Genomic DNA, 11,008 nt, shown 5'->3' with positions numbered 1-11,008 from the left:
ATGAGCGCCTACCGGTACCCTATCGTCTTTATGGCCACAGCCGTGGCGACGTCCATCGTCTCCGTCGTGCTGATCTTGGTCATGTTAGTCCCCTACCAGGAGAGAAGCATCAATCTGTAAGTTGCCATCCATAGCATCAGCTCTTCACTTTCCAAATTGATTAAAGTCCCGCTCCAACCGCCAGCAACGTTGCGATACCGACATCGACATCTAGATATGGATACGGCTACGGTGGCTACGGTGGCTACGGCACTTCGTCTGATTATAACACCAATCCGTATCTGTACTCGGATTACTCGGCAAGCGAAAGCACGTACACCACTACACTCGGCAGCGCTTATGGCAGCGCGTACGTGCAAACCTACACGAACACAAGATACTACTACACGGCCACGTCCACGTATGGGCTCGGCCCTAACAATGCAGCAAGAAGCATTGCAGCACTTGCCCCTCGGGCGACGAGTCCTGCAATGGCTGATGCGCTGATGGGTCGTCAAGCTACGACAGCCGTCTCTAATGGCGCGTCGTCCACTTCTGCTTCACCCTCTACCACTCCCACCACAATCTCAGTCAGGCAAGGTGCGCCAGGTGCAATCCTCCTGATCGTCTTTTTGGTCATCATTGCTTTCATCTTCATCGAGGCGACAGCTCTGGCTGCGTATATCGGTCAAAAGAGCGCGCGGCTGATCAAGCAAGAGCAAGAGGATAACGATGAGGGCGTCAGGCAGCCACTAGCTGCCGCAGCTGCTGGAAGTCGAGGTCAGACCCCAGCGGCTACCGAAGGTGAAGGGTCTGCTGCTGAACGTCACTCCTCGGCTGCTAGCCCAGCAGCACCAGAATTGCAGAATGCGCAAACCACCACGACTGCTGGCGACACTGCTGAGGCTGCTCGTCAGACGGCCACTCCGCGATCGCGACGCTACGCTACGGTCAAGCATGCCAAGTGCCATTTTGCGTGCTTGCTGCTGCTCGCTATCGCTTTGCTGTGAGTGATGCCGAGAAGACATCTACGGTCCGCACGCCGAGAGCTGCTACTGAATGTGCCTCGCCAACGCATGTGCCGGCCCCTGCAGCGTTCCTCTCGTGTTCATCATCGTTACCATCGTGTACTGGCGATCCAACAACGACTTTCAATATCTCTTCACCTCTGGCGCCGGGTACAATGCAGGTCTCTACTTCTCCAACGAGTACGACTCGACTTGCAACTCACCTTCGGGCTACGACTCTGGACGCTACAATGGCAATGGGGTTCTTGGATCGACGTCGGACATATGCAGCGTCGCGCCTGCCGATGCACTCCCGAAGAACTTTGCATACTGGAATGGACCCCTCGTGGCTAGTCTTGTTGTCGGCATCATCCTCTTTGGATTGACCCTGGCGCTCGCGACCCTCGTGTGCATGCTGAGAGATCGCAAGTCTGACCGAGCAGCTCGACAAGCGCAGCAGGCCGCAATGGCGTCTGCGCAAGCTGCCAGGCCTTTCCAATGGCAAGGACATTCGCCACTTTTCGCTTCGCAGAATCCTCCGCCCGGACCGCCCCTCTTCATGGCTCAGGTGGACCCTAGGACTGGGCAACCGATGTGGGGCCCTCGAAGCTACTTTGTCCCGCCGACATTTGCTCCTCAAGCATATGGACCTCATCCGTCTCAAGCGCCAGCAAGCATTCCGTTCAATCAGAACGCTGCCCCGCAGCAGCAAGGCTATGGTCAATTACCTCCGACGCCGAGGCATGAAGGAATGCCTGGACAAGCTATGGAGATGAGAGATCGATCTGTGCTGCCGTCCTCGATGCCCACGGCCATGCAACCCTCGGGCGGTTATGGAACGCAACAGCACCAAGAACAAGCTGGACCAAGTGGCTCTCGACGCAGCGAGCATGATCAACCAGCGGAAACGTCGCAGCAGTACGAGTCGAGGGTGACGCAGCTTGGCAAAGGCAAAGGAAGAGCTAGACAAGAAAATCTTGACGAGGCCTCTGCCCCGAGCGGTGCTAGTGCTCAACCGGGCGAACGCGAGACTGGGAGCAGCTCGGATGCGCACCTGATGTACCAACAGTCTGCTCAGAGCGATGCGAATGGAGTCCGACATGGCGCCGCACGTGCGCAGGAGTCCCCTCGCTTACCTGGCCTAGACCTGTAGCGCGATGCCTCAGGGCGGTTCCTTGCTCCAATGCACATCTTGCGGCGACATGATATGACGCTTATTTATCAACCCAACACATACCTCTCCTGCAATTGTCACCGAGTATACATCTTTATACCTTTTCATTGAAATGAATATCATGTCACTCATCCCAATTCTATCGTTGCCCTCTTGAGCGACGTTTCACAGCGTCGACGCCATTCGTGAATCCGCGAGTCGAAGCATCGTCTTTTCTATTGCAGAGTAGTGTACAGGCCAAGTCCACATCTCAAGCCCAAGCATCCACATTGGCAGAGCTAGTAGCGTCATCAGCGCTACCTTTACCTGTTCTAGCACGAGCTTTGGCAGCAGCTTTGCTATGATGATCGTCGTGAGCCCAAGCTCTTCTACCAACGAGGTCCCCGACCAGCTCGGCGATGGCTAGGCTGCTAGTCAAGCCAGGAGACTCTATGCCTGCAAGCGTGATCATGGTTCCACCAGCATTGACTGACCCATGCTCCGCACCATCTTGCGCTGCTCCCAGTGTCAAAGCCTCTTGCCATATGCGCTGACGTTCCAGATTGTTGCTGTGGTGCAACAACACACCAAAGTCTCTGAAAGCGGCACCTGGAGGTACGAGCTTGGGTCTTATACCTGCATAATCAGGCGAAAGGCCTTCTCTGAGAACGTCCGGCAGGTACTGCTGCACGGCTTGATGGATGAGATCAAGGCGCGACTCTTGATCTGCGTCTTGATGCGAGTGAGGAACGCGTGTAAGAGGAGCGAGAGAGGAGCTCCAAAAGTCGGGCGAGGCGTCGCGTGGGGGATGTAGCCACTCAGTATCCGGCCCAAACTTGATACCGCCGTTCAGATCGATGGTCAAGTGCGCTGCAGAGCGTGAAGGGAGCAAAAGGTTTGAGGCTTATCCTTCAATGACCGCGCCGACCCATTGCTGACCCTGATACTCACTTCCAAGCCCTTGATGTTTGTGTGGGTCTCCCCCTTGGTCCATTCCGAAAGGCGTAGGGTAAATGAGATGCTTGACATGTCTGGCGCCTTGACCTTTGTAGCTTGCATAGTTGCCCTTGGAGTAATAAGCCGCCAATGGCGCAATTTTCCTCGAAGAGTCATCCACTGACTCTCCACTGCCCTCTCTGGCCCAATCTTTGGGCGCAGAGCCAAAGTGTCCGTCTCTGAGTAGCCCATTCAGTATAGCGGGAGCTGTGAGACCGGCCGAGTTGATGACGACTTTGCTCCGCAACGTGTCCACATCGTTTGACTCTCCCGTGCGCATATGCACGATCCAGCCTTGATCCTCCGAGGAGGCGCCTCGCTTCGAAGACGAATTGGATGAGGCAGAAGCAACCAGGATAGGCTCCACCTTCAGCACGCTCGTATCGTACACGATCTCTGCAATTTCCGAGTCCATGACCTCCTTCTCTAGACTTTCCATATACTCGTGCGAGGATACGATGCCAGTCCGAGGGCTGAAGACTGCCGCACCGATGCCCTTGCTAAGCTCAGGCTCCAGTTCTCGTGCCTCATCTCCGCTTATCAGCGTAAGCTCCGGTCGATGCTTGCTAGGCTCTAGACTCGATACGTGACGTAACATCGACTCGAAATAGGATCTGGCATTAGATGGGCCCACCACGAGCTTGCCGATCTGCTTGTGTGGCACGTTGTAAGACGAGCAGTACTCGTACATCAGATCCCTTCCTCGTATGCACATCCGGGTCTTCAAGGAGTCCTTCGGATAATACAAGCCTGTGCAGTGAGTACGTAGGAGAGCCATCAATGCTGGCCGCTCTGTGCGCAATTCAGATCTAGACCTTCATATTGGGCGGCGATCTCACCAGCGTGAATGACTTCCGAGTTTCTGCTGCTCGTTTCCTGACCAGGTTGCTGATGCCTCTCCACTAGATAAGTCGTTCTCTCGGGCCACCTTCTTGTCAATTCTCTCGCGATAGCGAGCCCAACGGCTCCAGCTCCGATGACTAGATGATCCACCGAAAGGTCAGAGCTCAGCGCGGCCTGAGCCGCTACATCGCTTCCTCTTAGCAGCGGGTAAAGGGGCTCCGGTGCAGCGTCAGCCATGCCGGAGCGGCTGCTAGTCGCAAAGCATCTCTGGCAGGCCCATCTCGACGCAAGCGACAAAGGTCGACTCATCCGACCCAATGAGCTGGTACGCAGCATGCTTGACCGCGAAAGCTTTGAGAAGCAGCACGGAGCGGTTGCGGTGTCAGGTACCAAGGAGAGACAAAGGGTGATGGTGGAGAGCGGAGTGGTCTGCGCCGCAGATCAAAGAGCGGCCATTCTCTCTGCAGTCAAGACGCACTCACACGAGCGTGCATAATTGTTGACTTTACTAGCGCCCGGCGGCGGATGTATGCGTCCCTGTGTGCCTCCGTTGGCGGACGGACAAACGAGGCGCGGCGAGGCTCATCCTTTCTTCCTTCATGCACTCACTCCACCAGCAGGGGCTATGCTGGACATGTTCTTACGACTCGCCGACTTCACTTCCTCTGCAGAGGGTCGGCACCAAGTACTTGAAGTAGGGTAGATGCCAACTCGAACCCAAAAGACTCATCGCATCTACCCGTCAAGGTCACGCAACCGTCAAGCCGAGGATGTTTTCCAAATTTCTCCGAATTCATCCTTCTTTAGGTCTCTCACACGCGACTTCGCGTGGGGCCGCTGTCACCAAGCCGCTCGTGGCATTGGAGAGCACCATCATCACGCATGGCTTGCCCTTTCCCGCTAACTTGGAAACTGCCAAAGCTTGCGAAGAAGCGGTGAGGGACGTCGGAGCTGTGCCTGCTACCATTGCTCTTCTAGATGGCTTTGCAAATGTAGGGCTCGCGCCTGGTCAGCTGGAGCGGCTAGCTGCGTGTGGCAATAAAGGCGGATCGAAAAAGAAGGAAGAAGTGGTCAAAGCTGGCAGAAGAGATCTTGCTGCGGTGCTGGCTCGTCCTGATGTCATTGGTGGGACTACCGTGAGCGGAACTATGGTCCTGGCTCATCTCGCTGGCATCGAGATATTCGCTACTGGGGGCATCGGCGGCGTACATCGAGGCGCACAGGATTGTGAGTGGTCTTTTTGAAGTCATATGCCTTGCATTGTGGATAAGACGAGACATGCTGAAGTCCCAGGTATCGTTTCGTCGTCCACAACGATGACGTGGGGTACTTTAAGCTATGGACATCTCTTCTGATCTGACGGAGCTTGGCAGAACGCCAGTGTCCGTGTTCAGCAGTGGTGTCAAGTCCATCTTGGACATTGCGCGCACTCTCGAGTATCTCGAGACGCAGGGAGTTGGTGTGAGCTCCTTCAACCGCTCCGGAGAGGTGAGTGGAAGGAAGCTTACCCAACACTCCAATTGAACGAGACCAAATTGATGCTCACATACGCATCGAACCCTGGGCAACGCAGTTTCCAGCCTTCTACTCTGCCAATTCAGGTCATTACGTGCCTGCTGTGAACTCTCCACGACAGGCAGCTGAAATACTCTATGCGGCTAGAACACTGGGACTAGACTCAGGTCACCTCTTTGGAGTTCCGATTCCATCCCAATTCGAGCCAGCTGGTCAAGCAATTAGCTTGGCGGTCGAACAGGCAGTGCGCGAATCTGAAGAGAATGGCATCGCCAAATCGGGCAAGGATGTAACTCCCTGGTTGCTCAAACGCGTCACTGAGCTGTGTCCACAAGCTCTCGAAAACAACACAGCGTTGGTCATCAACAATGCGAAGGTGGCCGCGCAGACCGCTGTGGAGCTGCAAAAGATACGAGCGGACAGAGATACGAAAGTATACCCAAGCGCGGTGCCCGACAAGGCCACGGAGAAGGCAACAAGTATCATCGAGACCGCAACCGACACCGCTCAAATCAAGGCTTCTTCAGTGACCGGTCCTCACCGTAGAGTGCCAAGAGCCGGAACTCTGGTGATCGGTGCTGCCGCGCTCGACGTGACTGCGCAAGGAAGCAAAGATGCCATCTCCTCTGGCACCACCTATGCCGGCAGGGTCACAACGTCGCCGGGAGGCGTAGCGCGAAACATGGCGGAGGCGGCCACACGACTTATGCGGACGCAAGATCCCCACGCTGTTCAGCTGATAGCTCCTGTTGGAGAGGACGCGGCAGCTGTGACGTTGAGACAGGCCATGGAAGCTTCCTTCATGCGGACGGATGGCCTGCAAATTCTCAAACGGGACCGCACACCCTCTGTCGTATTGAACCTTGACGAGAGCGGCGATCTACTTGGCGGCATTGCAGACACCGAGGCACTCGAAGACAGTAGTGCAGATACGACCTCTCGGTTGGCTGCTCGGCTTTCATCTCAACTTCCCCTCACCATAGGGCTGGACGCCAACTTTCAGGAGGAAGCCCTATCCAAGGTCGTAGATTCTGTGTATGAAGTGCAGACCAAGCGTCGGTCGCCTGCAGTGCTGTATGAGCCTACTTCTGTTGCCAAGGCACCGAGGCTAATAGGCGCACTCCACAAGATCAAGGAGAAGTACGAGGATGACCTGAACGTGAGGCACATGGGCATCATCTGGGAGAGCGCGGAGGGCCGGAAGGACCGGATAGGTCGCTGGTTACGGGACTGGACGACATTCATGACCCCTAACGAGAGCGAAGTCGAAGCCATACACTCTGAAGCATACAAGCTCGGTTTGCTTCCGTGGAATGCGGACAAGGTGCTGTTCAGATCTCCCATTGTACACGGAGACGTAGAGAAAAAGGCGCAAGAGCTCTCTGCACTGGTCTCGGGCGCAATCTTAGTGAAGATGGGCTCTAAAGGAGTCTTACTTGCACAATCAGCTCGTGATTGTGATAGTGGCGAGCCGGTGATATTGTCGCGCCTCTGTCCGCCACCGACTCGAGTCACTCCAGACACGGAGCTCAATACGACGGGTGCCGGTGACACGTTTGCAGGAGCTATGCTCGCTCTCTGCCACGTCTCGATGCAAGAAGGAGTTCATCCCCAGTACTGGGACTCGGAATACTTGGACATGGCAATCGAGATCGCGCAGAGAGCTGCTGCCCTCACATTGGACTCCGCCCAAGCCGTCTCCCCGCTGCTTGAACCACTTCTTGGCGAAGAAGTGCTGGACTTCGGGCTCTGCCTCCGCGTCGACTCGAGAGTGTCGAAGCACCAATTTGGGGTGAGGCCTGGCACGGACTAAGTAGGTACGTTCTCGCTGCCGAAGCGCTGCCCAAAAGGATATGCGTGGACTGTAGACCAGCAGTCTCCATGGCCTCAGGAAATCTGTAATTTGATCTTCAGTTATGGCCATGCCATCACACGGCCGATGTGGACGCCAAGGCACTGATCGCTATATCTCGCCAGGAGTTCCCGAGGATTAGCTCTCACGTCGTGCCTGCGGTACTAAAGCTTCATCACCTCTCTGGAAAACCGCGACGTCGACTGCACGAGCAGGTGTAATGCGCATGCTTTGCATACTGTGGCTGAAGAATCAAAGGGCTGTTCTTCACCGTCAGGACGCAGATATCTTGAATAGTCGCACTGTCATCATGTGCCGTGGGAGCGAGCTCACAAGGTAGTGATGATCTTGTCTCGCAAATATGCAAGAGTAATGCACAAAGTACCGATGGATGATGATTTTCTTGGTTCGCATTCGCGGTTTGCTCCAGTCAAGAGTGGGACCGCGGCAAATATGCAGGCCAGATTCCATACGCAGGCAAGAATCAACTCCTGCAGCGAATTCAGGAAAAGCGCCTCCACTCGGCTCGCTGCGCGAAAATCTGAAACGGCTGCCCTCTTTACACCTTCCTTCACGCAATCGCATCAACGCTGCTCTTGACTTGCCTTCACCACTACCGCAAGACTGCAAGACGTCAATCTCACGACGATCCTTGTCGGCAGCATTTCTCCCTTTTGCCTAACACACTACAATCACCAAGTCCTCTCCGCCATGGCATCCTCGCAATCGCGAGCTAGCCAGCCCCTGATTCTTGTTCGTTCCAGCGTAAACATAGATGAGACGTATCGGGTACCGCACATCGTTCGTCCAGGAGAGACGCTCTCCTCCACTAGCCTAGTCAGTCGATCAGGTGGTAAAGGTGCCAACGTCAGCGCAGCTCTGGGACTGCAGGGGGCCCAGGTGTATTTGTGTGGTGCTGTTGGCAAGGATGCGGATTGGCCTGTGGAGGAGCTGGAAAGGAGGGGTGTCAAGAGCGATGCGGTCTTGAGGTTGGACAGGGTGCCAACTGGCAGGGCGATCATCCAGATCGCAGATGATGGCGAGAACAGCATGTGAGTAGCGAGGAGGCATGAAAAGTAAGCTGCATGTGCTAAACGCTCATGTCGCCATCGCTTTGCCGAGTGCTTCAGCGTGCTACTCCCCGGAGCCAACTTTCACAGAGAAGCGGCTTCCACCTCCGACCCCGCGACAGCATTTAAAGCTTTGCCTCGTCCACCCACGCATCTGGTGCTGCAGAACGAGATTCCTTTGGAGCACACCAAAGCGTTCTTGTCACACGCTCATGCGCAAGGTGTCACGACGATCTTCAATCCTTCGCCAATGCTCATTCAGGAAAAGGTGCGAGACTTTGCTTGGGATGAACTGAACGTGCTGATCGTCAACGAAGGAGAAGGTGCAGATCTGCTCGAAGCTTTCGGCGTCAGGGTTCCCGAAGGACCGCAAGCGGTGCTCGATGCTCTGAACGATCTGAAGCAGCTAGCAAAGCTAGACTGGATCGTCCTGACGAGAGGTTCAAAGGGTGTCATTGCGAGGGTCAGGCTGTCGGATTCTCGCGAGAACGAACGTGCAGTGCTGGACAAGCCGTCGGTCAAGCCAAAGGAAGTCAAGGACACCACTGGAGCTGGGGACACGTTCGCTGGGAACCTCATTCATACTCTTGCTCAACATCAAGCCAGCGAACAGACGACCAAGCTGCTCAAGCGTAAAGATGCGGAACACGTGCTGGAATGGGCTGTCACAGCTGCCTCGATGGCTGTAGAAGTAGAGGGCGCACTGGAAAGCATACCCAAAAGGCAAGAGGTGCAACATAGATGGGAGCAAGCATGGTCTCAACAGTGATATCGCACCGCACGCAAACTCTTTGATGAAATGCATTCATTGCGTACTCGGTACCACAGATTTGCTGAGGATGTCGTAATCGTACTCTGTCTCGTTATCATCCTTTTGATCTAAAGACGTCGCGCTCTCTGTAGACCATTGATTGGGACTGATCGAGTCGGTCCAGTATCTGCTCATCATGCGTCAGCTTCGTTCACGGTCGGATGCAGAGGGGACAGGGATGCGAAGCAAGCACTCACCCGGTCTTCTTATAGAAAGCTTTGGCTTCGAGATTGTTGCTAAAGACTGTCAGCATGACTTTGCGCATGCGAGTCTTGCAAGCGATATGCTCCAGCTGTTGCATGAGAAACCTGCCCAAGCCGTTTTTTCGGTGCGGTAAGGATACCTGCAGCTCGTAGCTATAGGCGAGAGGGAACGCTTTGAGCATCACAAGATGGGCCTGTTGGTGACTGAAGCCGGCATCCTACGCACCAATAAGCCACTTCGATCTCTTCTTCTCTCCTGCGACCTGGTCTACGACGCTGCGCCGGATCGGACGGATCACACTCTTCTGTATCAAAACGCCATACCGCGAACGCCGCTGGTCGAGTGATAGACGATTGGGCGCCCTCGACGAGAATCAAGAAGCGGGACTGATGGTCAAATATTTCGGTCCTTTTCTCAGCTGGTTCCCAACCCTGAGCTGATCCTTCGTAGCTGTAAAAGGTGCGGTCGTATCAGGATCTGCTCCCGCTCACGCAGAGCATCCTTTACGTACTGCGACTGCATGTTTGCTTGGAAAAGAGCGAAAGTTTCCTCCTTCTCTGCATCGGAAAGCCCCGCAGTAGTGGCCACCATGAGGGTGTATCTTGCGGTGGGGCATGTATCAGGCATATGAAGGGCTTGGCTCCCTAGGCGTCTTGGCATACACGGCGAACTCACTCGGTATTCGCTTTCTTCAAAGTCCGAGACAGTCCGTCACTCAGGTTCTCCCTGCTGACCGTAGACTCGTCTGGTAGCGCTCCATTTTGAGCGTCGTTTACGTGTACAAGACGCTCGTCATGGTCTAGCAGCTCGAGCAGCTGTGCAGCAGTGATCTGATGTTCGTGATCACACGATCAGCATTGGCTATATGTATAGTCGATCAGCACGATGTCGAGACCGCGGTACATACTTTTTGAGCCCTGGCAGCCACCTGCTTTGCGGATAGGAGAGCGGGCGGTGCGCTCAACCCATCAGCAGCTCCTGCAGCTTTGCCTCTTGCGCTCAATCTGCCATGGCTGGGCATGGCTTGATCCAGCTTCGCACGCGCTGTCAAAGATCCATCCGCGTTGGCTCAATGCGTCGCAGCTAGACTTGCCGTCGTGGCCACCGCCTCACCTCACGCCTTTGCGTCAAAGCTAGCACGTGCTTGCCCGATACGATGGCTATGTGACACCTCCGAATGCTCCGATCGTTCCTGACATGTGCTCTGAGATGACGAGCGGCCTATGCTGGATTTAGCTCCTTCAGCGATTCGTGAGAGTGAGTCTCGAGTGCCGCGGCTGTGTGCAGCCTTAGGCTGGTTTGCAGGGGCCCATATGCTGGGCTTGATGAGGTTTTTGCTGCTCGCTGCTTGATGGCTCGCGCACACGCATACGCTGCATCAGCACCGCGTCAGAATAGTTCGTTGTGTTGACGCACGAGCAAGCGCTAGCTTGGGCGTTGGTTGGCGCAGCGGCGCATGCGGTTCTCGATCAAGGCCGCGCTGCTGTTACGCCGCTATATACATGAGTGGCGGGCTCGCTGCGCTATTCATGCTGTGTACCACCCGCGATCAGCCGGGTGAAACAGCCGCGGATCGAA

The 11,008-nt window shown here is 55.3% G+C and overlaps 5 protein-coding genes across 5 annotated transcripts; 3 read left to right on the top strand and 2 right to left on the bottom strand.

The window, feature by feature from the left end:
• Positions 1 to 2,139, top strand: IE81DRAFT_347389 (hypothetical protein; the record flags this gene model as incomplete). The annotated part of the gene is made up of 3 exons (XM_025516139.1): positions 1 to 116; positions 185 to 985; positions 1,074 to 2,139. The coding sequence occupies 3 exons, from the start codon at positions 1 to 3 to the stop codon at positions 2,137 to 2,139; spliced, it is 1,983 nt and encodes a 660-aa protein (XP_025369614.1).
• Positions 2,140 to 2,410: 271 nt separating this feature from the next.
• IE81DRAFT_290278 (FAD dependent oxidoreductase) lies at positions 2,411 to 4,215 on the bottom strand (the record flags this gene model as incomplete). The annotated part of the gene is made up of 3 exons (XM_025511845.1): positions 2,411 to 3,009; positions 3,091 to 3,885; positions 3,975 to 4,215. 3 exons carry the CDS (start codon positions 4,213 to 4,215, stop codon positions 2,411 to 2,413), a joined length of 1,635 nt encoding a protein of 544 aa, XP_025369613.1.
• A 365-nt stretch (positions 4,216 to 4,580) lies between these two features.
• On the top strand, positions 4,581 to 6,677 carry IE81DRAFT_123734 (Indigoidine synthase A like protein). Its single transcript, XM_025510198.1, has 4 exons — positions 4,581 to 5,205; positions 5,315 to 5,466; positions 5,552 to 5,953; positions 6,367 to 6,677. The coding sequence occupies exons 1-4, from the start codon at positions 4,749 to 4,751 to the stop codon at positions 6,415 to 6,417; spliced, it is 1,062 nt and encodes a 353-aa protein (XP_025369612.1). The 5' UTR covers positions 4,581 to 4,748; the 3' UTR covers positions 6,418 to 6,677.
• Positions 6,678 to 7,906: 1,229 nt separating this feature from the next.
• On the top strand, positions 7,907 to 9,253 carry IE81DRAFT_341361 (Ribokinase-like protein). Its single transcript, XM_025515646.1, has 2 exons — positions 7,907 to 8,397; positions 8,473 to 9,253. Exons 1-2 carry the CDS (start codon positions 8,057 to 8,059, stop codon positions 9,182 to 9,184), a joined length of 1,053 nt encoding a protein of 350 aa, XP_025369611.1. The 5' UTR covers positions 7,907 to 8,056; the 3' UTR covers positions 9,185 to 9,253.
• Positions 9,216 to 10,867, bottom strand: IE81DRAFT_323416 (hypothetical protein). Its single transcript, XM_025513944.1, has 6 exons — positions 10,338 to 10,867; positions 10,106 to 10,260; positions 9,942 to 10,031; positions 9,656 to 9,880; positions 9,424 to 9,582; positions 9,216 to 9,353 (listed from the first exon to the last, which is right to left on the bottom strand). The coding sequence occupies exons 1-6, from the start codon at positions 10,449 to 10,451 to the stop codon at positions 9,221 to 9,223; spliced, it is 876 nt and encodes a 291-aa protein (XP_025369610.1). The 5' UTR covers positions 10,452 to 10,867; the 3' UTR covers positions 9,216 to 9,220.
• Between the last annotated feature and the right edge of the window lie 141 nt (positions 10,868 to 11,008).

Source organism: Ceraceosorus guamensis (genome assembly GCF_003144195.1).
Source record: "Ceraceosorus guamensis strain MCA 4658 unplaced genomic scaffold IE81scaffold_29, whole genome shotgun sequence".
Classification (NCBI taxonomy): Eukaryota; Fungi; Basidiomycota; class Exobasidiomycetes; order Ceraceosorales; family Ceraceosoraceae; genus Ceraceosorus; species Ceraceosorus guamensis.
Note: the sequence above shows the minus strand (reverse complement) of the source record. Positions and strands in the feature narration are given on the sequence as shown.

What these genes read in the sequence shown, in the direction of transcription:
- IE81DRAFT_123734 (XM_025510198.1), top strand. Translation starts at nt 4,749, where the DNA reads ATGTTTTCCAAATTTCTCCGAATTCATCCTTCTTTAGGTCTCTCACAC. An exon ending in ACATCGAGGCGCACAGGATT is followed by an intron (nt 5,206 to 5,314) that starts GTGAGTGGTCTT and finishes GGGTACTTTAAG; the next exon opens with CTATGGACATCTCTTCTGAT. An exon ending in CAAGCGCGGTGCCCGACAAG is followed by an intron (nt 5,954 to 6,366) that starts GCCACGGAGAAG and finishes CCTTGACGAGAG; the next exon opens with CGGCGATCTACTTGGCGGCA.
- IE81DRAFT_341361 (XM_025515646.1), top strand. Translation starts at nt 8,057, where the DNA reads ATGGCATCCTCGCAATCGCGAGCTAGCCAGCCCCTGATTCTTGTTCGT. An exon ending in GATGATGGCGAGAACAGCAT is followed by an intron (nt 8,398 to 8,472) that starts GTGAGTAGCGAG and finishes TGCCGAGTGCTT; the next exon opens with CAGCGTGCTACTCCCCGGAG.
- IE81DRAFT_323416 (XM_025513944.1), bottom strand. Translation starts at nt 10,451, where the DNA reads ATGCCCAGCCATGGCAGATTGAGCGCAAGAGGCAAAGCTGCAGGAGCT. An exon ending in TGGCTGCCAGGGCTCAAAAA is followed by an intron (nt 10,261 to 10,337) that starts GTATGTACCGCG and finishes CACGAACATCAG; the next exon opens with ATCACTGCTGCACAGCTGCT. An exon ending in CAAGCAAACATGCAGTCGCA is followed by an intron (nt 9,881 to 9,941) that starts GTACGTAAAGGA and finishes CACCTTTTACAG; the next exon opens with CTACGAAGGATCAGCTCAGG.